Source organism: Dromaius novaehollandiae, chromosome 1 (genome assembly GCF_036370855.1).
Source record: "Dromaius novaehollandiae isolate bDroNov1 chromosome 1, bDroNov1.hap1, whole genome shotgun sequence".
Classification (NCBI taxonomy): domain Eukaryota; kingdom Metazoa; phylum Chordata; class Aves; order Casuariiformes; family Dromaiidae; genus Dromaius; species Dromaius novaehollandiae.
The window spans coordinates 33,719,163-33,746,562 of NC_088098.1; the positions used below are offsets into that span (position 1 = coordinate 33,719,163).

At 39.8% G+C, this 27,400-nt stretch overlaps 1 protein-coding gene across 1 annotated transcript; it reads left to right on the forward strand.

Annotated features, from left to right (window-relative positions):
- The first annotated feature begins 268 nt into the window (after positions 1-268).
- Positions 269-12,288, forward strand: RXYLT1 (ribitol xylosyltransferase 1). Its single transcript, XM_064508483.1, has 6 exons — positions 269-403; positions 1,180-1,350; positions 2,316-2,418; positions 7,452-7,766; positions 10,016-10,186; positions 11,282-12,288. Exons 1-6 carry the CDS (start codon positions 274-276, stop codon positions 11,724-11,726), a joined length of 1,335 nt encoding a protein of 444 aa, XP_064364553.1. The 5' UTR covers positions 269-273; the 3' UTR covers positions 11,727-12,288.
- Positions 12,289-27,400: the final 15,112 nt, after the last annotated feature.

Sequence of the window (27,400 nt, forward strand, 5' to 3'; positions counted from 1 at the left end):
GAGAGCGGGGAAACGAGCTGGGACCACGGAGTCTCGGCTTGGCCACCAACCTGCCTCTGGTACCCGGACGAGTTACTTCAGGCCGCTGGGCACCTGTTTACCTTCCTACCGCGTGTCCCATGCTGCACAGCGGGCGATGGGACCGGGGCCCTGAGGCGCCTCACGCCGGCACGAAGCCCCGCGGCGAGGGCGCCAGGGCCGGGCCGGGCCGGGCCGTGCGGGCAGAGGCCCCTCCCCGCCGCCCGCCGGCGCCCCCGCCCCGCGCCGGGCGGGATGCGAGGCGCCCGCCGCCGCCTCTGCTCCGCCTTGCTCGTCGCTTACGGCCTCTTCTCCCTGTACGCGGCCTACAGCGTCTTCCTCCGGCCCCGCCGCGCCGCGCGCCGCGACCGCCGCGGCCCGCGAGGTGAGAGCGGCGGCGGCGCCCGGCTGCGCGGCGGCGGCGGCGGCGCCCGCGCCCGGCGCTCCGAGCCGCCCCTGCGCCGGCGGGCGGGGGACGCCGGGCGGCCGCCGTTACCGCCGCGGCCCCGGTGGGGGGAAGGGGGGCGGCTCGCCGCGCGCAGCGGGAGCCTCGGCGCCCCTCGCTCGGCCCGAGGGGCCGCGCTGCGGGCGGGAGGCCCGGGCCAGGCCCGGGGCCGCCCTCCGGGTGCGCTTCCCGACGCCGAGGGCTGCCGCCGTGGCGGGCGGGGGCCGGGGACAGGAGCAGCCCCGGGGCGTTGGGAGCCCGTGGTGGCGCCCCCCCCCCGCCCCGCCGCCGCTGCGAGGCCTTGCTGGCGACGGCCATTTCCGCGGTGGCTTGTGCGGGCCCGGAAGCCGCGCGGTGATGGCGGGGGGCGGCGGCGGCCCGTGCTGCTTCCCCGCTGCCTTTAATCTCGTGGGGTACCGAAACTCTTCCCAGGACTTGCACGGTGCGGGGTTATTACCGCCGTGTGCCCATCCCGAGTGAGCAAAGGCGCCTGAGGGCTGCCGGCAGGAGTAAAGCAGCAGCGGTTTGGGAGTTACAGGCCCCGATTATGCACCTGCGGCCCCATCTGCAAAACAGCTCTTGCTCCCCAGCCCACAGATGAAAACTCATTTTTATCACGGGTTAGCTAGTCCGCTCAGCATGAACAGTCACCAGTGACATCGCTTGACTAGGAACAGCTTTGTAAACCTGGGGGTCTTTGCGTTTCTGAAACACAGAACATGTCGCGCTGGGCGGTGAGGAGTGGAACCCCTGGGAGGCCGAGGAGAGAGGCGAGCAGGCCGCCTCCCAGCAGAGATACGAAGCTAATCTTCAAATGATAAAAAACGTGAGATCTCACCTAGAACACACCAGTCTTAGAGTGCAGATCTGGGGCAAAGCAGCAGTGGGTAAGCAAATGTAATTAATATGTCTGTTAATCACTTAACCTTTCTGATATGTTACTATTCTCAGTTTTTCTTTCTTTAAATGACTATAACTTGTATACGATTAAATAATGTGGGTATCTGCAAATGAAAAGCATCGAGGAAGTGGTAACTTATTCAAAATCTTATTAACACCAACATAACAATAGTTAGGCTCTGGTTCTTAATATCAATTCTTTTAAAGACTATTTTTTACCTTTGTCAAAATGGCACAAATGGCAAACAAACGCTGTTACTTTTTAAATTGAATCTAGCTCATAATATGACGTAAGTACAAAGACTGTCTTTTTTCTGTCACATTTATACTTAGTGAAACAAAGCATTATATGGTGGCAAATAAGGCATTTTGTGTACTATAATACAGCTACCACTGATAAACTGCGGCTCAAGCTCCTCCTGACCTCTTTGACAGCTGCTGAAGACATTTCACTGTTCTTATGTCCACTTTTTTGAAAATGTAAAATTTCCAGCTTCGGTTGAGCTTTTATGTGGCATTAGAGAACACATAGGCATATTATGTGCTGCTGCATTCCATCATAAAAATTTGATGTGTTTCACAAAAGCTTTCAAAGAATTACATTTGTCCATAAAATGCTGATTAATATTTGTTCATTTTTTAAGTATGACATGTACCAGAAAGAGATGCTAACAGGAATGGTAGTATGATGTGCCTTCATACTGACTATCTTGACTGCCAAAGAATCCTTTTAAATGCGCTGGTGTGTGAAAATACCATCTTAACTAATTCCAAATAATATGGAATTTGGTGAGAAAAGTCCATATTATATAGGAAGCTCTGGCATTTCTTTACCAAATTCTTACGTTATTACATGAATATTTATCTCCCAGAAAAAATACTTTGCAGGAACTGTAAAGTAGGCAAAATGTGTGCATTCAAATTCTCCATCATATCTTCGTCATTTATGTAGGTCTTTACCTTTGGCAACATATTTTTGAAGGGCTCCTTGAGCCAGCTGATGTAACTGCACAGTGGAGAGAAGGAAGCCAAAAGGCAGGAAAAACGCACTTCAGGTACTAGCTGCGTGATATCGGTTTAATTTGTGTTAACTTTAATCTATGTTGGAAACTTAAAGAGTATGACAAGATACATAACATAGGTGCATTATTTTTTCCATCTCCTCAAACCTGCAATTATTTTAATACCATCAGTTGCAAATACCTTAATTTTACAGTGTTTTGATACCTGAGGAGCTTTGTCTTAGTTTTAACTTCAACTTGGACACTAGCTCTTATAGAAACATAAAGTTTAAATCAGTTACTAATAAAGCAGATACTAAAATTTGACAGGCTGGTAAGGACTTTTTGTGCAAAGTACAGAAAACATACAAATCAATCTGCCTTTTTAAGGATTGGTCCTTAGAAATTAAATAGCTGAGGTTCTACTTTCTAGTCAAATTAGAAAAGTTATTTTGTAGTTTTTGTGATGAAGAATTAGTGTATGAATTTGGCTGCTTACTGATAAGAAAATTATTTTCTGGAACTGTTGACCTCTTTATTGTCTGACAGAGTCACAGAATATTTGGGGTTGAAAGGGACCCCTGGAGATCATCTGGTCCAACCCCCTTGCTCAAAGAGGCTCAGCTAGAGCAGCTTACTTGGGACCATGTCCAGTTGGATTTTGGATGTTCCTAGAGACAGAGACTCAGCAACCTCTCTGGGCAACCTGTTTCAGTGTCCAGCCACCCCCACAGTGAAGAAGTGTTTTCCTGTGTTCAGATGGAATTTCCTCCATTTCAGTTTGTGCCCATTGCCCTTTGTCCTGTCACTGGGCACCGCTGAGAAGAGCCTCATTCCATCTTCTTTGCACACTGCATCTTTCTGTTCTGTCACACAGGAGGGTATCATAGAGCAAGGAAAGTCAACCTCCATACCATTAAGTAATGACATTCCCAAATTTCTGTGCTTCTGAGAGTCACGCCCTCTATGTTTTAACAGTCACTGCTGCCTTGTCCCAGTCCCAGTCCCTGACAGCCCCAGTTGTTCAGCAGTTTTCTTCTGTCCCGTTCCCCTTGTTGCCTTTATGCAAACTACAGCCATCTAGATCACTGAGTGAAAGCATATCAGTCCACAGACAAAGTAAACTAGCAAAGGTTTCATTACCTGCCAAAGGATTTCCCAAGGAACATAATCTTCCTTTGAATCTTCCATACTCTCAAAGCAGCCTGCATCCTACATGCTCCTGACCTGCGTAATTTTCTTATGCCTTGAATCAGCATCCCACATTTAGTCCCAGCACTATGCAAGCATGGAAATCCATACCTACTTTCCAGCAATGACTGCACTTCATATTTTTGCTGTGCTTGTTGCCTGTGTAACTCCATGGTTCTTAACACAGATAGAACAGTTTGCTTGATCTGTGATCCAGAGGCCTGCTGTAGATAGTATACTGGGTCACGGACAAGAGAGCAGAGCAGTTGAGGAGCATGTGCAAGCGCCTGCCCTCCAAAAGCCCTACAAGAAGGCTTGCACCCTGAGTTGTACCCAGCACCATGAACAGAAGACATAAGCAAGTGTATAGTTGAGGAGCCACTTCAGCTGCTTTTGTGGTGCCTAGGGCAAGTTAAACACATGTGCTTGAGCTGCTCACAAGCCTTGCACATAGTAACAAGGTACTTCGGTGAGTGTTCTCACTATCTCCCTACTGAAACTGTACCACCAAGTAGCAAACAGTGACAGCTTTCACATGGCCAGTGGGAAAAGGGCTCTGGAGTTTTGTGTAGCGGTTAAGACATGCATCTGAAAAAGGGAAACCTTTGTACTCATCTCTTTTCCCAGGGTGAACAGAGCAGGTATCAGAACGTGGAAAATACCCTGCCAGTTCAGACCAGTGGTCAGTCTAGCAAAGACTTTAACCTTACAGTGGTGGTGGGAGATGCTGTTTAGGGAAATGATGTGAACCTGGCCACTGTCCTCAGTCCTTCCTCCTCATCTTGTTCCAGTTCTTGTGTTAGGGATGCTAGGAGTTACATCCCTGCTTATTCCCATTAGTGTGTGTTTATAGGCCTGTTACTCATAAATTTGTCTAGTTCTTTTCTGAATCCGCTGTTACTGTCTTCCTCCATAACATTCTTCGGCAGCAAACTGCAGATGTTCGCTATCTGCTGTATAAAAATGGACTTACCACTTTTAAACCAATCTCCTACTAGTTTCTCCCCTGCTAGAACTGTCCTTCATTCTAGTAATGCAGGATTCGGTGAATGGCAATTCCCTGTTTACCCTATCCACCCAATCTTCTCCAAAGTGGAAGAGTCTCTGCCTGTAAACTCTTTCCTCCTAAGACTGCTTCTCCATCCCCTCAGTCATTTTAGTTGCCCTACTCTGTGTATTTCCTCATTCCATTTTGTCCTTCTTGAGATGTGGAGGCCAGTTAATACACAGTAATCAAGAGGTGGCATCAAAAGAGAGCTTGATTTTTGTCTTCAGCACTCTTCCTGATAATGCCCAAAACTAGTTGGCTGTTCAGCTGTTGCTGCACAGTGAGTGATTTCAAACTACTGTTAGCAATGACCTCTCTATTGATATAATACTACTTCTATTTTACACTATGTTTCTTGCTGCAGAGAATGAGTTGGGTGTGAGAATCTTCTCTGCTATGCCTTTGTCATCTCTTGAGTGTGTTTGTTATACCTTTGTCATCCAGTGGTCCCACCAATTCTGTAGCTGTCTTCCTGTTTTTGATATATTTAAAGCACCTTTACCTATCAACTTAGGCATCCTTTTACAAGCCAATTTTCAAATTGCTTTCTAACCTTCTTAATTTGCTGTTTTATGAGCTTTCCTGTCCTCCTTATTTGGACATTTTTTTTTAATGTTGACCTTTTACCTTTGACAGCCTCCCTGACTTTTCTCTTAAGCCATTTGGGGGTTTTACTGGATTGCATTGTTTTCTTTTTGATTTGTGGCACACAATTTACTTGGGCTTCTTATACCGTACAGTATTTTTAACAGCTTACAAGCTGCTTGCAGACTTCTTGTTTAGACTACTCCGCTTAAGGGTTTTCTTCTTCATTGTTTCATTTTTACATAGTTCCTTTATTTGTTATTGAATATCTCTGTGCTGGATTTATTTGGTGTCCTCTCTCCTGCTACCATATTAAACTTAACCATATTGTGATTGCAGTTACAGGGTGGCTCTCTGACTGAAACCTTTGAACTAGGTCCTGGATATTACTGAAGACCCAGTCCAGAATAGTGTCTTTTCATATGAGTACTAAGAATAGAAAGGAAAAGCAAGGACTTTGTAGGAAGCAGTCGTTCGATGAGCACAAAAATGTAATCTCTACACCTCATCCTGATGAGGCATTAATCCAATCTATATGTGAGTAGTGGATATCTCTTAGTACTACTGTCTGTCTTAATTTTGCAGTTTCTCTGATCTCCCTCACATTTCCTGATCACTATTGTTTTTATGATCAGGAGTTAATAGTACAACCTTAATACTTACTAGAGTATGGGATTCCCGTAGTGCTTCTTTTTTCCCCACTGTAGTTTTATGCTGTTAAACTTCATGTTTTTTATCACATGGGCCATTGCTTCCCCTTCTGTACATCCTGTTATTTCTGCAAAGTTGGTGGCCTTGCAACACTGTGTCCATTGATTTAAACCCTTTTCCCACCCGGGTTTCTATTTCAAGGTGATCATCGAATAGAATACATATCCTATTGACTGCTTTAGGCATTCTGATGCTCGAAGTGTTATCTCTTAAGAATCCCAGTGATGAGTGTGTGCTGGTGAGGGTGTCGCAGTCCTTGTGCCCTATGGAGTATTTTCACACTATGTTAAACCTAGGCTTTAAGCCTTGACCTAACTTACATTTAAATTATTAAAAATCTTGGGCCCAAATCACAGGTCTCATGAGCCTTGTCTCCAGAATACTCTCAGTGAGCCAGGAGCCTGTCAGCTAAGCTCAGGTTTAGAATACACTTGCCTAAGGCTGGTCTATTTCAGATATTCTCACTGGAGTAGTTTCTTCTGCTTTTGCTGTGAATTTTCTTTTCCTTACCAGGCACATTTATCTGGACTGAAACTAGCTGTCAACCTAAGCACTTCATGGGTTAATTTAGAATGAGCATGCATTTTAAGTTTAACTGGAAGTTGAAAGTCTGTAGTAATGCAGAAGACCTAAAAAACTAACATTTCATGGATTCCTGAAAAAAAGGCTTGCAGTTTTTTCCCCCACCAGTCTTTTTTCCCAAGTTGCGCAATCACTAACACTTTGAGTTCAGCCAGTAGTCTTAACACAGCAGTTGGCTGAAGCAGGAGACAGCAAACATTGGTTACTTCATGACAGTACATTAATGGCATTTAGGATTTTGTTACATGACTGAAATTCCTCTGTTAGAATAGAGTGTGCAAGATCTAGAAATGCAGTTTTATACTGAAAATGATTGTGCTACCTAGCTTGTATCAAAGCTGGATCCAGGTTATACAAGCAGCGTAAGTTTACCTTTAGATGAATACCTCTATATTAACAGATTCAGCACTAGAATCAGATTACTCGGTCTCTTTGTTGATCTAACCCTGACTTATCCATAATTACACAAAAGATCTGTAATACAGCAGACCATCCAAACAACTATTTCTCAAAAGAGTGTCTCTTAATATACTGTGACAGATTTTTGAGGGGTCTTCTCTCTTGTTTTTATAGAGTATTGTTGGTCATTTCTGGAATGAATAAGAAGTTTGTCATTTCGTGAATAACAAAACACATCCTTCTTTAAAGTTAATTGATTTATCCACATTTTAATGTTTGAATATGGTATTAGTTCTGATATATTGACAAAATACCCTATTTCCATTTAAGTCTAAATCTCCTTATTTTTCAGAGTAAAGCTGAAAGCAAGCTTTATTCCTGTGTTATAGCTGTAGAGGTTAACAACAGGAATTGTTGCACAGTTGCACAGTTACATTACAGTATATTGCATTTACTTTATAGAAGAAAAAGTCCCCAGAGTACAGACTATGTAGTAAAAATATATACAGGATTAGATAATGTCAATAATTTGTCTTAAAGGTGTTTGGTCTTGGTATTTTGGTTTTTACAGCTTCATCACTGGTCCGTCTGTCGTTCCTGGGTACTTCTCAGTAGAAGCTGATAATGTTGTGCTAGTTCTGAATGGAAGAGAAAAAGCAAAGATCGCTTACGCCACTCAGTGGTTGCATTATGCACAAACTTTAATCCAAACTCGCAAGATACAGCGTGTTGCTGTTGTGCTACTTGGAAATGAGCAGTGCAATAATGAATGGATTCAACCATACCTGAAAAGACACGGAGGATTTGTAAATCTACTGTTTGTAACATATGACTATACATTGGTAAATGAAGAAGATATTTTCCAGTGGCCTTTAGGAGTAGCTACGTAAGTGCTATAGACACAAATTATAGTTGAGACTTACTTGTTATGCATGCATGAGGAATGGAAAATACCTCTGAATGTTACTGCACTGTCCAAAATAATTATACTAACTAAATTGTGGAACATGATTCTATTCAATTTTCTAAATCAAGCATTAGGATCTTTAGAAATTACACTTTGAAATCAAAATAATAAACAGGAATGCTAGGATTTAGGGAGCTCTATGAAAAGTGAACCTCTGTCTAGTAGTGTTTTTTGTTTGTTTATTTTTCCTTCAGTAGATCTGTTCTTGACATTTATTTTAACTGCTGATGTAACATAGAGATTTAAGATTTTTATATAATCAGCTTTCAGCTAGTGCTTGTTTCAGACAGGAAGGGGTTAGTACTGGTGATATATTTTTGGTTTTTTCTTTCCTTTGTGGCTCATAAAAAGAAATTGCCTCTGCCTCCCTTCTGTAATTGATATACTCCAGTATCGCAGTAAGATGTAATTCTCCAGTAGCCTAAGCTGGTTTAACTGCTTCCACAGAAAAGCTTTTTGCTATACTTAGTGCTCAGGCTAGTTATGTGGAGTAGAAACAGGTTTAGTTCAGCTAGATACATTTTTTCCCAAGGTTACCCACCTTTAACAGAGTTATTCCAGTTGCAGTGTTGTAGCTACTTGTAATGGTAATAAAAGATTAAAAGAATGCAGGATTATTTTCGTATCTTGTGTTGAATTTGAATTTCCTATCTTGTATTGAGCTAGCTTGCAAGCTGTATGGTTGTTGGTTACACTGATGATATTACACTGATTTTCGTTCGGTTTGATCTGTGCAGATTGCAAAAAGGTGTTTAGGCCACATCATTCACTCAGCAGCACTTGATCCTAAATCTGTGCTACCATTTCCAATTCTTTACCCACAATTAAATACATTCATCTGCTTTATAAGAGAGAAAATATTGCAGATTTCGGCTGGTTTTTATACATAGATTAAATTTGCTCTGTCATTAAATTACAGTAAATTTGGATTCTTGAAAGTGTCAGAGAATTAATGGTATTAGAGTTTCTAAGCAAAAAGTAGTTGACTTTTGAGGTGCCAAGATTAAGATAACAATTAGATAACAAAGCAACAATGGTTGCAGTAGTAGACCGGGGTGTGTAGCTGCATGGAGAAAGATAAATCAGGTATCAGAATGGGACTTTGGAGCTGTTCATGTAAAAGCTCTAGAAGCCATGTGAACGGGCAAGGTTTTCCAAATGAAGAAAGAAAAGAAAGATGTAGCATGCTGCAAAAACATTTGGTATGAAGAAAAATGATTCTCTAAGAATATCAAATTAACATTCCTGGTTCTCCTTCTTGTTTGAAAGGGCTGTTGCTCTGAATTTGGAGAGATGAGGAAAGTGAATGTGTCTTCAGGACCATTAAAGTTGTTTAAGAAATCAGTATGAGATAAAATGAAATAGAGACTAGCTTTGAAAACAGTAAAGAATGGAACCAGGATACAGCTTTCTTACAAAAAAAATTCTCACTGCAGTAATATTGGGAGAAACAGGGAAATAGTACAGTGATCCATTAAAAATAATGAAACTAGAAGGAATATCTATCTTAATTTAAGAATGTGAAGGAGAAGAATAAAAGACTTTTTACCATTTACCTCTTCCAGAAAAAATACTAAATAAAATTTATATAATGAAAAAGTTTGTACCAGCTCATCAGCTGAAGCAGTGTTTCACTAGCTGTCATGTTGACTAAAAGTAGTGATTTAGGAGTAGCCAAAAGATTAAATTAATGTAGTCCACAAAGATCAAAGTGAAATATTCCTTTGACAGGGTACCAGTGGTATTTTCAGCTGATAGGCATATTCAGAGATTCAGGTAGCTGAGATGCGGACTCCATAATAACCATTAACCTGCCCATTTCAGTCAAAAATAGTATTTGCATTGAGAAAAGCTGCTTTTGAAAAAATGCATTTCTTAAGGACATTTTGTAACATATATACATAATTTCTTTGATGCTAAGAGGAGACATAGTCTTCTAGAATGTCTGAAGAGAGTGGGGGACACAAATAAATAAAGAATAAAGATCAACATTTAGGTCAGGACATTTGCTGGTTTGCTTACATGTCTGTCTGTAGTTACAGATTTGGAATGGTAATAAATAGACATTTTTAACTTTAAAGTCTGCTACAGTAAACATGAAATGGTGCAAAATGTTTTTTCTCTGACATAAAACATATCATTATCTAATGTGTATGTTCTCATTACAGCTACAGAAATTTTCCAGTTGTAGAGCCCAGCTGGTCAATGCTACATGATCCAAGATCATATCTGTGTAATTTTTTAGGAACAGTTTATAAAAACTCTTCTAGGGAAACCCTGCTGGAAATTCTGAAACAGGATGGGCTTGATAAACTTTGCTGGATTGCAGCCAGAGAACAGTAAGAGCTTTGATTTACTTCATGAAAATACTCTGACTTTCTTTCCTCATTTATTATTACTAACCTTTTCTTCAATGTTAAAAAATAGTATAAGTAAAGATAATCAGTCATAAATGAAATAAAGAGAACATTGCCAAGTCTTTTTGTGTAGGTCTTCAGTACAGCTTAACAGCTCTGATTTTGCAGTATCTTGCATAAAGTATAATTTTAAATACATAGAAAAAAAATCCTGTGTATACTTACTATATATAAAGACAGTCATTTTGTTCTTGGGCACATTTGATTATGGTGGGAGGAAAAATCCTTGTCTTGCACATTGTGCATATTAATGACCTAGCAGAAGAAAAGACAACTGCGTTTTGTTGAATTATTTCTGCATAAAAGGGTGGATTTAATCTTTTGTTTCAAGTAGGTAGACGGATCTTTTGACTAATAGGAGTAGGGTTCTGATTGTATTTGTTAATTTTCCCAAGCAACACCTCTAAAATGGTTGGTAATAGGCACAGTAGTGCTTAAGAAGACCTTGGTTGTGCTGACAAAGAATCTCAGATTTTATCTGTGGCATAAACTGTTTCACAAAAGTTCCAAGGCACTCTAGGCAGGCTGGTGGGGATAACAGATTGCTTTACATCATGATTTTTGAAGAGTAAACCACCACTGATTTAAAATATTTGGGGCAAAAAGCTTTCATTAAAAAGTCCATCAAATGTCTCCCAACATGTCTGTTTGTGAACTCTGCTGTGAAGTAGGTTGATACATGCTTCATGTGAATAATGCAAAAGACTTTAAAATGAAGTTTCAATTTGTCTCTTACACTTCTAAGCACTAATAATTTCTTAAAAGGACCATATCTAAAAAATGTTATCATCTGTTCTTAAGTGATTTTTCTATAAATATTTTAGAAGACTCTTTAATAATATTTAGTTTTAAAAATAAAAGCCTGTTGATTTTGTGTGTGTGTGTGTATGTAAAATGTTTACATCCACATGTTCATAAATTTCATAAATAATTGAAATTATAGCATATCTTCCCTTTCATTATAATGCATTTATGCCTGTTGAAAAACGTTAATTTTCAACCCCTTTACTTTCCTAGATGGCAGCCTCAAGAAACAAATGAAAGTTTCAGAAACTATCAAGATGCTTTGCTGCAGAGTGATCTGACATTGTGCCCAGTGGGAATAAATACAGAATGCTATAGAATATATGAAGCTTGTTCATATGGATCTCTGCCAGTTGTAGAAGATGTAATGACACCAGGTGACTGTGGAAATTCATCAATGTATCACAGTGCTCCATTGCAATTACTAAAGACCATGGGGGCTCCATTTATCTTTATTAAAAACTGGAAGGAGCTTCCTGCTGTTCTAGAGAAAGAAAAAGTAAAGAGCTTGCAAGAAAAGATTCAGAGGAGAAGAAAGCTGATAGAATGGTATCGAAACTTCAAAGCATGGATGAGACAGAAATTCATTAATACTTTGGAAAATTCATTTTTACCCAGTGATAAAGGATTAATTGCCCCTTTTGAAAATCAAAAATAGATTGAAAGCTTAATTTCCATTAACCTTCCAATGAAGCTTTTATACAAAAAAAGAAATCTCACAAGGCGTTCCTTTTGATGTCAGCAGAGTTGTGCTAGTTTAGCCAAGAGCTAAGTTTGGCCCTCCATCCTTAACGTTTTCAGAGGAGATGTTGACTTGGAAGGGTGGTAGTCTGCAAGGATGACAACAGTAATTTTATTACTAATTTTACAATTTCCATGTTGTCTCTTGACTTACTAAAAAATTTTTAGGAGAATATTTTTGAGCATGTGAACTTGTTAAATCCAACATGAGAACAACATTTGCATTTGAAACAGAAGCGTGAAAGCTGAATGGTACAGAATAATGTATTATGAAGACATAAAAAGTATGGTTATTGCAAATTTACCAGGTGTAGCACAGTCCTTAAGGTATATCCTGGTAACTGTTTGTTTTGAAAATGTGAACTGTTTATTTGATTGACATGTTTCATTTCCAAGAAAACAGCCATAAAGCTAATTAAATACTCTGTGGAATAAAAATGTATATTTCAAGGTAAAAACAGAATTATTTCTTAAAAGCATTTCATAGCAGTATGTTTTTCCTTTAATATCAGTTATCAAAATATCTTCCTTTCATTTCTGTTTAATTTTAGGACATATCTTTCTGAAGTTATTTTAAGGGAGCATTCGCTACCTGCAGTTACAGCTGTATGTTTTGAACAGTAGGTCTTAAACATGAACCCGCACGTAGCTACCTCATTCTCAAAATCTTTGGAACTATCACCTCCAAAGGATGGTAAAAGTATAGTATTACATGTTATGATACTACATGTACAACATTTTCAACACTTCTCTTTAAATGTGGCCAAATGAATCTATTATTCTTATACATCAGAGATGCATATGTGCTGTTTTCTTTTCAGTGAGTTAGGTCAAGTTGCTTTACTGCATACAAAATTTCGGCATCCTGAAGGTGGTAGAGCAGCCAACATTCTCTGTCTTTGAATATCAGCATGCCATATGGGTTTATTCTCATGTGTGAATTCAAAAGCCCGTGTAACTCTACTGCTAAATAATATCCATTATTGTAATGATACCATCTAGTTTTGGAATATGTATCGTACAAGAGGATTTTTGTGATATTTTTCAGTTTTCTTACATCCTATCCCGTGTAAAAAGATCACCAGCGGATTTTAGTTTGCTAAGAACAGATGGCATTCACAGTGGCTGCTTTAGATCTGGAATAAGGTGCGCTTCAGAACACCTAGATTGAGGAGTCTGTGTTCCTTATACAGTCAAGAGAAAAATAGATGCTCTCAGAAGACCAAAATATAAATCCAAATTATGTGAATCACATATCTAGCATGAATTTCCTATAACTATCACCTATCTATTGTGCCTGAAGCATGCCTACATCATGCAATTGCAGTACAATGCAAGCATGCTGCAGTCAGCTGAGACTGGAAGAAGTAGAGCCTTCACGGTTCTCATTGAGTTGATGAGCACTGCGTAGAGGTGGAGCTTGTTAGATCAAATTTACAGTAATGTTACTGTACTGTTTGAGGATCTGAGATAGCACCTACACAGTGGTACACAGCACTTGCAGGGTGAGAGGAAGCTTGGGGCTCTCTGCACTAGTATACTGTGCATGTAGACATTGCTATGATTTCCTTTTACTAGGTCTCTTTTTTTCTACACAAGCTACAAAACTGTAGAGCAATGACCTAGAGGAGCATTTTTCACCCTGTAGTCTGCAGATCTTTAGGCATTCCTGAAGGATTTAAAGGGACTGCAAAAGAGAGCTAAGACAGGTAGGTCTTTATCAGTCAGATTAAATTCTTACAAAAGGGTCTGCACCTCCTAAAGATTTTAAAGGTATGCAAATCAAAAAGTTTGAAAAGCAGTAAAGTGTGTTACACAGTTACCAAAGGAAGAAACATGATGGTACTCCTGTTTATTTCTGAGTAAACACATAGGAGTTTATTTCTAAACTCTCATGTGGCAATTATATCTTAAGGGAGGCCAAGACATGCAAAAGAGTTTTAGCAGAATTTCACCTTGCAGTGGCTTGCATGTTCTCAGAGTTCAAAGAGGAGTAATTTACATTATATTTAGCCAATCCTTGACATTTTAAATTCACCTGCTTCAGTGCAACAGGAATTGGTGCTAGAAGCGTTTTTCATTTTCATTCTATTTCTAGTGCTAATTGAGCAAAGAATCAAAACATCTTGGAACAAAGGGAGAGTTCTTAACACATTAGGCAGATTACTAATATTTTCATTACTTCCTTATTCCACAGTCCAACTCGTGAGAGAGATTATAGTTCTCTTGTTTGTTATTTCCTAATGTTTTCTGATTTGGAAAGATTTTCAACTCTGTTCTGTCTGGATCCAGTTTCTCACTTTGTTCTTACCCCACAACCACCATCGCCTCATCTCCACCATCTCTAAACACTCCCCTCATTTGCAGCCCCAGGATCTTCTGCCCATTGTTCCATTTTGGGGCATTGCCCTGGCTGGTAATCTGCAAAGATTTGATGGGTCAGGGATACTAGCTTTTCTGCTGGATTCTAACTGCTCCTGTTTGTCACATAAAATACTACCCATATGGCAGCTGTGTTTTGTTAAAGTGAGAGTATTTTATGATTTAGAAATGGAAAGCCCATGCAATTGTGATTGTCATTCTAAGGACCATGAAAACATACTGTAAAGTGGGGTCATTACTGTAGAAGAACTTTTAAAGGAAGAGTGGAGATTTGAAGGAAGAAGGGGAGAAAGTAGTTTGGGTAGCACAGGCATAAGATCTGACATGCTACAAATTGAGGAGGTAAGTGAAATATATGTTGGGAGATCTGGAGGAGGAGGATGCTCATAGGAAGCAAGAACCAGAAATAAACAATACTATATGAGGGGCCTTACTAGCAGATGACAAGACTGAGGGAAGGAGGCTAATGAGGGACTCAAATCAGAGGTAAGGTCTGGTCAGTGGTAAAGGAAACTGAAAAGAAGGGAAGTAGTCAAGCCATTGGACAAAAAGATAGCTAACCCCTACATGAGATCTCCAGGTGGGAGTAGATAGCAACTCTGCTGAAAGGGAATAAGTAAAGAATCAATTTAGTTGTCTAATAGAGGAAAATGCACATTCTGTTTTTGCGGTTAGCCCTCTGGTTAGAGATAGCGAAGCAACAAGATTTTGCAGAACATAAAACAAGGACTTGAGGTCTTTGGTAACCACACACCATCTCTACAAGAGAGGGAATTCTTAACAATCAAAGACTACCAACTGTAACAGCAGATGTTACACTTTTACACAATTATGCAGTATTTTGCATCATACTTGTATTTGTATGACAGATATGTAACACTACCAATTTCATTATCAGTGGTATTGCCTGCTGATGAAGACTTTTCATAAATTAAACAGGATTACATGCTGTATGAAAAAACTGAGATTTGGCGTCTCACAATGTAGCTTATTTCTGTTGCTCTGAAGTCATTTTGAATCCATTAGGAATAGCTATGAATACATAGAGTGAGCTGTTTAAAAGCTCAGCTTCTAAAAAGCAGTGTGTTTCCAAAGAAATGTTACCAGCCTTTGTAATAGTGGATAATCCCCTAGATAAGGAAGTAGCTTGCAAAAGATAAAGATGCTGATCATTTACCATTCTCAGTTGGTATAGGATATTACAATAGATAGGTATTTCAGTATTTTTAGATACTGTCTTAGACACAATTTTAGATATTGTCTAAGAGCAACGCAAGTAGCAGTTCTGTAGAAGCTTTTGTCACAGTAATCATTAAGTATGCATTAGGATCCCTATGTGCCAGTATCACCAGTTTCTTGGCTACTGTCCTCACCAAAATACTTGAGAAACCACAGAAATAAAACTGTTACTTCCTGGCAAACTTGCATATAGTAACAACCTCTAAAAGCTGGGCAAACTCGGAAGCAGCTCCCATACTACAGCATCCTAAAATACTGCTAGGCATTCTTCCTGTTGGGAATGAGAGAAATGAATGATAGTGGAACAAAGTTACGTTTATTTCTGGCATATTCACGTAGACTGACAATGGGAGAGACAAAAAAGTATTTCAAATACCACTCCAGATGTGCTTTAAGAAACTGTTGTTTCTAAGAAAGTTGCTGCCATAAGGCAAGTTGAAACTGCAATTTTTCAGCATTAAGAAGGAATCTAAAGTTTACATAGGGCCGTGAATCCTACAACAAAGGGTTTCATGAATCAATCAAAACCAAAAATGCCTGACCTGATGAAAGCATGTCTACAAGGATGACATAACCCTTTACATTGGATCCTGGGACTTTGCATTGGTTTTGTTGCTTTATGAGTCCAGAAAGACAAGCTAGACAGTTTGTACAGGAAGATTTCCATCCAGAAGTGATGCTGTGCAGCAAAAATTATTCTAAACTCCTTTTCTTTCTTCTCATCCCACAAGCTTTTGCAGTTACAAAGAATTACATAGATTTCTTATTAATCACCAGTTCATAAATCATGACGGATAATCCTGCAGATAAGAAAGCAGCTTGCAAAAGGTCAAGCTACTGATTATTTATCAGTCTTTGACACTTAAATTCTTTGGGTGGGTCAAATTTCAGGATTCCTTCAGTGCCCCTCAAACAAGTAGAAACCAGAAAATGAGTATGTACTTTCAGCTCATTAATATAAATACTTTTCACATTGTTAATACAAAGCTGAACATGAAGGGCTGCTTGAATGATAAAATCTTTCCATGTGACTACTTTTAAGGAACTTAAAAGCCAAAAACGCACTAGAGGTAAAATCCAAAGGCCAAAAGGAATGATAATCAAAAAAACATTAATACCTATAAAAATTTCTGATGTGTTTCATTTAAAACATTTAAGACTTATTTCCTCTGAGAAATGCATGTGAGTATTGGAACTACAGATTAGTAAAATGCAGAGGCCAAGATATTCAAAGTAGGCTAGGCAATGTTAGTCCTCCAAGGTCTGGTGTTTTAGTATGACTAGTATTTTAAGTGTTTCTGATTCAAGGTCCCATAAAGGGGCCTCACTCTTCAGAAAATGCTACACATTTTTAAATTAAGAATCTTTTATGATTTCTTTAGTTCAGTATCCAAAAGGCAGTATCCATTTCTGAAAAACCAGCCACAGAGCAAGGCATTTGTATGTACTATGGTAACACATCTTACCTCTTAATTGCCTTGAGTACACCTGGCAGCTGCATTCATTGCTGTTGTATTTTCTTCCCTGAACGCCCTTAGGGTTTTAGTGCAATTACAGTGAATGCCGTTATACTAGAACACAAGATATTTCTAGTCCGTAGTCTCATAGCACAGATGTGTTTTGGAAACCATGCCATACTGTATCATGACTCATTCTCTCAGTCAGTCTTACACCAGCCTAATCATGGAAGGATAGTTTTAGGAAAATATTCTCAAACTGCTTCCTCTTTGATACTCCCCACATTCCCGTCTCACAGTCTGAAATTCTTGCTTTTCGGGTGACAGCATTCCTATGATCCCCATTTTTTTTAATCTTCAGAAATATGTCATTCGTAGCTTGTGCTGCATTTTTCTCTAGCCATTTTTTCAAACATGCAAAATAGAACTGAAATATTACACACGATTTCCATTAAATGGGTGTTTTCAAAAGATGCAGGATGCAAAATAAATGCATCAAACAAAAATGAGTCATTCACTAAGATTCAGATGAAGACACAGAGCCCATTGAAAGAAATCAAGTTTTGCAGGTGGCCAGAAATAAAGGAAAATGAATCTGAATGACTGAAATTAGCCTGACTCTTCCAGATGAAGTTATTCAAACAACATAAATATGACAAATGTCATATTTTGAAGTTTGCCAGATCTAAGAAGTTGTGCTCACAGCCGAAAATGTGCGGTTTGTACACAAATTTTTTTTCATTCTTTTTCTTTCTACAGTGGTGTTCTTTTCTGAAGATTAAGGCCACTCCCTTGGCATCAGAGGAGATCCACCTTCAGTAATATTTACCCTGGGAGATGCTAAAAAGCCCTCCTCTGTGGCTCAAGCATTGTTTATTCATTACTCTTTAGTATTTGTGTGATCATCTGGAGACCCTCACCTGCAATCAGGCTACCACAGTGCTAGATGCTAATGTATATGGTACGCTCAGGTATGATACACTCAGGTTCAAGCCTTCGGTCTGAGCTGGACAGAGCAGGCCCTGGGACACTGGTCTCCCACATGGCATTTGAGAATCCTGACCACAGGGAAGGTCCTCACTGAATCTCTTTGCTTTTATTTTTGACTGGGAAAAGGGGGTTTCCCATGTCATGGTGGAGAGCCAGGAATAACAAATCTTGAATACTTCTATGAGGCAGGAAAGCAATCTGTGCTATGGAAGACACAGTAAAGCATCTCTGCCTGAAGAAACTTGTTTACCTAAAAGACCAATGGAAGAGAAAATGCTTTCTGAACCTCTGAACCGTGGTCTGGCACAACAATTGACTTTTCCTCCCCTCTCTTTCATTTCTATTTTCTCTTTCTCATATAAATCATGAGTATTAGGTTGAATGGCATTTCATCTAACTAAGTAACGCTAGACGGGAATCAGTTAAACTCTCCGAACATTAAGGTGCAAACTGATCAGTAATGGTGGAATGTGGAAGCAATGCTGGGACCTGCCTTGCCATTTGGGAGTTTTACAGGAGAAGCAGTACTCCAGGAGGAACTTGAATATGTCTCATATTCAGGATAGGATTGTGTCTCTCTCTAAAAATCTTTCGTTGCACATCAAAATGTTTGAAACTATGCACATTTTAGGAAAGGTGTCATTTCACTGAAAGTTGCTGACAAGTAAACTTTCAAGCATTACGCTAATCCTAAGCAAATTTAAGAATAACTTCGCCACAAAGCACTGTATCAAAAACAAATTTTTAACAATGTCCTACTGTCTGCTGTCATTGGGTAAGTGGAAAAGTAGATATTTCAGTTTCAGGAGTTGCTCATCATTTCCACAAGCACAGCTCAGCGGACTTCAGTTCATGGATTTTCTTTTATGAATGCAGATTTCCTGGGGGAAATAGAGAATTAAGGACAGTTCCGCTTCCCTTAAGGGAAAATGGGATGTACTGATAATTGCTAGAGGAATTAAATGATGCTTCACACTTCTTTCAAATACTAATATAGATTTAAGGCAGCAAGTGACATGTGCTCTCTGGTATGCAGTCTTTAATTGCATATTCCTTTTGCTGGAGGGTTCTGTTTCTTCATTTAATAGCAATATATCAATCTCCATCAATGCAATCCTTTGTTAATGATTGTACAGTGTATCACGATTGTTTTACAGGGAAAACAGTAGTCTTACTAATGCTAAAACTGAAGACAATATCCTATCTGGTGACTATACAAGGAGGAATTCGCAAGTTATGCCATGTTGTACAATTTTCATTCCTTCCCCTGTCTAATCAGACTTCAGCTGTTTCTTCTTGTATGTCTCTCTCATTCTTTTCTTTTTCCCCTGTGCCCTATAAAATGAGCTGAACTCCTTTTACCCAGCTGACCCTCTTTTCCCATTGTTATTTTCAGATTATAGCAAATTTCATTCCATCTGGTAGAAATATCATTTCCTTGTCCCCATGGAGAATTTCTACCAGGTAGGCAAGCTCGGCATAGATGTCGTTAGGCTTTTGCTGAATTTCTGCTACAGTGAAGCTCTTGCTGTTACACAGCATTCTGTCAGAATATCTCTCTGTAGGATATTACATCACCGGAGTGCTTGTTTCTTAAACATTTATAGTCTGTTGTTTAAAATTTTTGACTGTCAATGTATTAAAAATTCAGTGAAAATGATTATGTTTTTAGGAGCAGAAAAGAAGAACAATTTCAAACATCTCTCCATTTTTGAGCAAGGAATGCTCTTCGTTCTCTGGCTGAAACTTGACATGCAACAGATATCTGAGCACAGCTTCATCCAGATTTCATCTGTTCATTGCTGACAGTCTGGCTTCTTCAGTTTCTCATGTCTTGTCTTCAAATGTTCACACTGTTCTTGCCTGCCATTTTTTACTTCTGCTTTTTCAGTATTTTATTAACCTTCGGAGATTAAAACTGCATTAAGCATTCCAACTTTTTGCAGGAGCTCGGGGGCCAAATGTTGTTTTTTCTGGGGGTTGTTGTAGTTTCTCTGCTAGAGGAGAGCTTACTAAGAACGGGTGGGTAAAAAAGATGCCACCATACCTGAGACTGGGATCTAGGATGTATGGTTCTGCACTCTGTGACATTAGTTCATCACTTGTGAGATCTGAATTCAGTCCCTCACAGCATAAGTTACCCGGGGCCAAATTTCCCAAACATAAAACTTCAGGCAACTCAAATCTGCTTAAATTAACCGTCCAAAAGAACAATCCTTTGATGCTTGGCCTCCTGGTGAGCTGTAAAACAGCAAAAAGTCATCTGTGAAATGGTTACTTTTTCACTTCTCAATTGCAAACACATATTCCCCACATGCAGATAAATAAAGCAGGTCCCAACTGCTGCTAGTATTTGTGGTCAAACAAGATCACTTTGTTTGCTACTGATTTTTAATGAAGTGTTTATAAAAGTAAAATACGATTTTATTAAAAAGTTAACCTATGTGATAAAAGTATTTTATTACAATTTCCTCCAACATCAAAGAGAAGTATGATGAACGATGGAGGATAGATTTTTTTTTCCCCCAAAGGAAGTTATCTATTCCTTTGATTTAAAATCTCCTGTTTACTTCCAAAGCTCCCCACACTTTCACCAGTGGAATCCCCTCAATTTCTGCTCCCCCACGTGCACCAGAGTTCCCCAGTTTGGGCTGAATGACTAGCACTTTCCTCCAGCCAAATAGGAACCTTGAACTATATATTCTCATGTACCTCTCCTTTGGGGTCCCAAGCCATTGTAGGTGTCCACAGCATTGTCTACTACACACCTCAAAAGGAAAAGGCAAATGGTTTTGTTTGGAGAACTGCACCTAAGAAGGAGGTGATTATGCTTGTTCTTTCATGTAATTGTTCAGGGATTAGAGCACTTCCCCAAGTTATGTGAGAGTTGGACTCCGTTCCCTCTTCACTTGTGAAAACTTGAACCCACATGTTCCAACTCCCAGATTAAAAATGTCCTAAGTGCCAGCATAGAGTAGAGTGGGCTTTTCTCCATTTAAGGTCATCACACTCTCCATTAAATCTTCCAATATTCCCTGGGATAGCGAATATGCATAAGAATGGTTCTAGTATGTATTGGTTATGGCATTCACCCAGAGGACAGGCATCCTGAGTTCCTATCTCTGCTCCACGAGATGTTCATGTATTGACTGAATAATCGCTAAATAAAAGAGCAGCTTCCTGATCTATGTGTCAATTGTTGCAAATCCCCCCATAAGGCAACTCCATTTTGTAGGGACTTGGACATGCAACTCAGCAGTATGTGTTCCGCTCCAGACATCACACACCGAAGTTAAACACTGCAATGCTGAGCAGAAGGCCACTTAAATCCCCAGGCTGAACCCAGCTCGGTGCACCTCTGTGCCTCTGGTCTAGTACAAACATGAGCTGCTTCATCTATATAGCATAAAACAGTGCAGTGCAGAGCTATAAGCTTAGTTCTGACAGCTGTAATGCTGCATCCCTCATGCATCCAAATGTGGTGGCATGTCCACAAGCCTCTCAGAAAGGATCAAGAGGAGTAGCACTGTGTATGCAACAATTCCCCAGTTGGCACGAGTGCTACAGGCTACTGTACTTGTTACACGCTCCCAAGCACAATGTAAATGTGAGATCAATTAGACAGAAGTTAATAAACATCTGTTTATAAATATTTTGGAAAGAAACAGAGCAGCGGGAGTACTGTGCCTAAACAGTGACTCATGAACACCTGAGTTTTAGCTGTGGCTCTGTCCCTGACATGTTTTGGCCTGGGACACAAACCCCCCTGTGTCAGTTCCCCTAGCTGTAAAATAGTTGTATTTCTCCCACTTCCCATGGATGCCAATCTTGTGAAGCTGTACTGATCTGCTAGTGTTTGTTCAGTACCCTGATGATTCAGATTGTTATACAAATTATTCTTCATATTAAATGAACTATAGATGACTATACATTTTTAAGCTTTGGGAGTTTGAGAATGGCCTTCCTATCAATGTCACAGCAACTTCTACTTCAATTTGTATTTTTGGGTTGTGATTTTATCTATGGCTTACAAATACATTAAAGATGATCTTTCTTAAACAGAGCTGACAACTGGGCATGGTGCTCTTCTGTTTAGTACATAAACCAAGCACTTAACCTGCTTCTGTGCCTACAATCAACAAGACATTTCTGCTGTATATAGCAGCTATCAATCTCCTCCCTTTGTGTCTGTTCACATTAAAGAGTGCTTCAGCACTTCCTGAGCCCTATGGGCTCAGCATTAAATGTTTTATCAAAGGTTCATAGCTTGTCCTTGCTGAATTCACAGCCTAACAGTAACACCCTATTTTCTGTTGTCTTGATTGCTCTGATCTTTTGTTAGTGGCAGCTATTTTCCTTCTGGACTTTGGTTAATTTGGGTTCCTCAGGCTGCAAAGGTTATGGTCTAGTCATCCCTCACAGTCTAGTCATAATCATGGCTATTCCACCTTGTGCTACAAATAGTGGTAATAGATGATACTGAAGAACACCATTATTCTGCTATGATCCAGAGTCTTAGAATGATTATACATCATTTTGAGATACCCAGTCTTAGTACGAGAAGTGTAAATCTTTCAAAGACTCCGTTAACAATTTCTCAGCTGTTTAATGAAGCAAGCATAATGTAACATTCATGTGAAGGATGCATTAGATGGCAAAAGGAAGACAAGTTTGACTTATAACAGTTCAGCAGGCAGAAAAGAGAGAGAAACAAATACACTTACTGCATATTTTATGAACTTGCAGCAGCACTTGACAAAGAAATATTCAAGTTGCTAAGAAACAACTATGACTGGACCAAAATAAATACAAAGTTTTCACCTTCATATTTTCTCATTTATCACCTATAATCAATTAGCAGTCTGAGGTCTGGTGACCTTATTCACAGTGCAAATGTTCCTATATATCTGATAAAGTTAACTATGGGGACATATTAAAAGTAAGTGTGATCATGAAAACTATAGATATTTATCAATATTTTTAGAATCCTCCCTCTGCCCTTTCCTGTTTGCAGACAGGTTCTGGTGGGTATCTACCAAGGAACACTTCCCTCTGTGTGCCAATAAATCCCCTATATTGAGCTTTACAGCTGAGTAAACCCAAACTCCAGATCTTGAGAAGACCAAGCTGGCAGACACTCAAAGATTATGCCAGTCACAGAAATATAAAATTGCTCTGAGAAAGCCATCTGTTTGTCAGATCACTTTGAGCTCATTCATTAGTACAGAAAGTCAGTCATGCAAATAAGTCAAGGTCATTTCATTTATCCACATAAAAGACTGCTTAGCTGAGTGCAGAATTGGGAACTAAGTTGTGAAAGATAGAAGAACAAAATGAATTAGCCTCAATAACCTCCCTAGAAGCTTTCCCCTATTCCCAGCAAGACCTCCTCCAAGCTCTCTGTTACAAGCCTGTGGTAAAGGTAGAGCCCTTGGACACCTGCCCTCTCAAACGCTGCTCCATGGACTCAGCTGCAGAATGTTATTGCTGGGAGTGTCCTATTCACACAGCAGCATCCTCACAGTGTTGCCTTAAACTTACCCCCCCCAGACAAGTTGTTGTCCAGCTTTTCCATTGCAAATGGAATATTGAAAGATCTTCTTGGGAAACTCCCTCTAATCATCTCACTCCTTCATTAAGGAAATATGTATTTCCCAGCTAGCCTAACCTTCCTGATACTTATGCAGAGATAATATTGTAAACCTGTTTCTAGCACAAGGCAGCACAGACACCAGGAGAGGAAACGCCATCCCCCGGCCTACTCATTCCCTCCCCTGTCCTAGGGAAACCTTTCTCCTCTCAGAGAGACTCCTCACATTATACAGAGCTCCTTAGCTTGTTCTTTCTGGCTCAGATAACCTCATCAGTCACAATACTTAAAATAAACCATGCCTCTTAAGATACTATATTTATAAATATATCTCATAAATATTGTAGCCATTTGTTTCTTCCCAGCATCTCATAGAGGCCATATAAAGTATCTAACTATAATAGACGATGGAGTGGGACGCAGGGTGCATGTGCTGAGTGACAGCCACATGCAGCTCATTTCAGAATGCTCTCTCATACCCCAGTAGCATTAGAAGTGAACCTACTTGTTTTTCATTTTAAAAGAGTTCATAATATTATTTCTAAGAGCATCATAATTTCTTTCTTTCATAATGTCTTTCATTTCCAAGAGTGCTGGGGATTTTAGCTTACATTTCACATGGATGAAACTGGGGAACAAGACTGGCAGATGTGCAGAAGGACAGCAACCTGAGGATATGACAGGATGTTGTAGAAATGAGGATGGAGGACAGTGACAGCAAGGCCCACTTGGAAAAGGTTTGAGGACTCCTGCCTAAGACAGCAGCTTCACTGCCTGCTCCAAGTAACTTGGTAGTGTGGTGCTTATTATTACCCACATTATGTGTATATCCTGAAGGCCACTGTTTCTGATGAGGTTACTGTTGTTCAATAACACAATGTAAATACACTCCTGCCAGATACAAAAGACTGCCAGCAACTAAGGCATTGAGACTTTGGGCAGATTTCTCTGGGTCTGTCCAGGACATACTTGACTTCCTGTGTCTGGCTTTCTGAAAGCTAGATACACAGGCTTGGAGAAAGTAATTGCAATGGCTAAGCAAGTCAACAATGTGAGGATGTAACGAGATTCTGTACAGTCCCAATAATCCCACGGGCAATATGTTATATTACTGCCCTGCACTGATCATTAAAGAAACAGCAAACATCATTCTGATAATGGGCAACCCAGTTATCCCGATGGCAACCAAACAGTTACAGGTAAGCAAATAATATCCCAAATTATTGCATGCCTCTGGTGTTGGTACATCATTAGACACCCTTGTGATGAATGCCCTCTAAGAATGTGCCATGGAGCAATAGTCATAAAATAAACCAGTTTCATGAAGAAAGGCTGATTTCACAGTCCAGATCTAACTTCTGCCAACACCCTCCTATAATTAGGTCTGGCATATAGACCTGAGCCAAGTCACTGGACCTTGTACACTGAGACACTTCAGTCTCCTTCAAGATTGACAAAGGGACAGAAGTTCTGACTAAGAAGTTGCATAAATCTATTTTAGCTCATTTTAAGGTCTGTCCTATTGACAGGAAACTTTTTGCGCAAGAAAGATGCCCCTGCATATCATCAGGATGTTGAACAAGGAGCGGCAACACAAAATGGTAAGTGTTTAGTCAAAGACCTCAAATGATCACTGCTGAGCTGCAGTGGAAGTGAAGAATTAGGCCTGGTTCAGACACTGAATTAGGGCAAATCTCTGGGCAACCTTTTCTTTTCACAGCACCCCATAAGTCCTTTTCCCTTGCTGAAGGCTGCCAACAAACAAATCCAAGTCATGATCCACAAGAGTTATTGATTCAGCTAATGAACCTTCTGACTGACATATGCCATAGTCATTGTTTGGAGACATACACATCTGCACTGATGATGTGGAGTTCAAGAAGAATATAAAGCATATGTTTTCTCCCAAATAAGATCCGACTGCACTGGCTAGCCCAGCAAGCTCAATGCCAAACTTTGTGTTTTGGCAAATACAACTGGTGATAATAATTCTGAGAGATCCAGTTGCTTCTTGCTTCCTCAACATCTGAAATCTTTCAGAGAAAGAAGAGCCATATGTTGGAGAGTCTTGAAGGGATATTCTGCCATCTTTACAACATTCTGGTCCATAATTCTGCTGTCAAGACTAATAACAACTTCCTATGCAAAATATTGCAAATATTTCAACTGAAGCATAGCAAATGTAAGCTTCAAAGAAACAACATTTTGCTTTTTGGGCCTCATAATCACGAGTGACAGTGCTTTCTAAAATAGGACCAACTCTGAAGCCATCTTCAAAATATTAGCTGAACCAACTAGAGTTAATGACGCAAAATGTTGTCTGTTTATACTAATTTTTAAGGTAGAGTAGAAACTAGAACTTCTGATGTCTACAACTTTTGTATGAGATTTATGCTGAAATTGTGGTTACTGACACCAATTTAGAAAGTGGCATTTGATTAGATCAATGAGATTCTTGTGTCCATTCCGAATCAGGTAATTTTCAACCTGTGCAAAGCAATCATTGTTTTGACTGATGAGCTGTCCTACATCAGATGCAGGAAAACAATAAGGTGAGATCTCTACCACACATAGAACTGTCCAACCCAGAGAAAAAGGAATTCCTAGATTAGGGGAAAAAGAAAAGAAAAGAAAAGAAAAGCTCTGGCAATGACCTCAACATGTGGATCCTTTTGCAGCTCCATTGTAGACTTCAACGCATCCAGCAAAAATAACTGCAAGCCATCTTCTTTTTGAAATACCTTGGATCAGAACAAATAAATATCCATCAATATTTTATGACTGATTATTGATTTTCTGATCAATATTCATAAATGAGTCTGTACTTATGTATGACCCTCCATATATAGTGTAAGAATCTGGTTGCAGTAGATGCAGTGTGAAGAACCCTGAGAATCGTAATGAAGAGGAGAAGAAATTGCAGCAGCCAGCCCTTACTGCTTTACTAGTCACAGATCAGAAGTTATCTGAACTGATATCATAGCTGAAATTCAATCAGCTCAGCAAGCTGACAAAACTTATAATCAACTTGCCATGTGGTGAATCAAACATGAAGTGGTCTCTGATCACAGGGTGTAATGGGAACATGGACTGTACATTGTGGTACTAGATGGATCACTGATGAACAGGTATCTTTTGATCATCGCTACAACTCCGTTAGCTAAAATTCTCCACAGGCTACATGATACACATCAAGACATCACCAAGTGCTCAGCCCTGCAAGCTGTCTAAAGGCCAAACCATGTCTCAGGCAAGTACTCCTCGGCACTGCCTGATAAGTCTGTATGAAGAGAGCAACAGACATGGACAGTTTATGCTCTCAACCCTTTATGAATATCATGTTTCACTTGAATTGTCAGTGGTGTTTTTTCATGTCTGACTGCTACTCATGTTATTTCAGCTAGCCAGACTTGAGGAGCTTTTACTTAAACAGTTATCATTTGAACTTTACCTTTGTAAGATTTGATTTCCAAGAGAATCTGCTGAGAAACCATGCTTGAACTTTTCTAAAAATGTCTCTGTTCATTGTAATTGCACAAGACTAGTTTTACCCATGTTATTTTCACCCCTGGCTGTTCACAAGAATTCAGTTCACTGAGGCCACAGTGAAGACAAAGACCCATTTAAAGGAGGCCAGTGATTCAGACAAGGTGTTACTAGCTTGTCATATTACACCATGTGCAACTGCACTGGACCCAACTCACAAAGACGTGTCTGCCACACAGTTCTAGTAAGTCTATTGCAGTTTATACCATACATCTCTGAAAGCCGCACAAAGGACAGGTAACACATGGAACAACAAAGGAAAAGTTGTAACAGATGATAGATAGCATGTGACCTTTCTGAACTCCAGTGTAGGCTAACCAGTCCAGATTATCAGTGTGTATATTGAAGGGTTGGACAGTTTGTCACCTGGACAGTACTGAAGACACC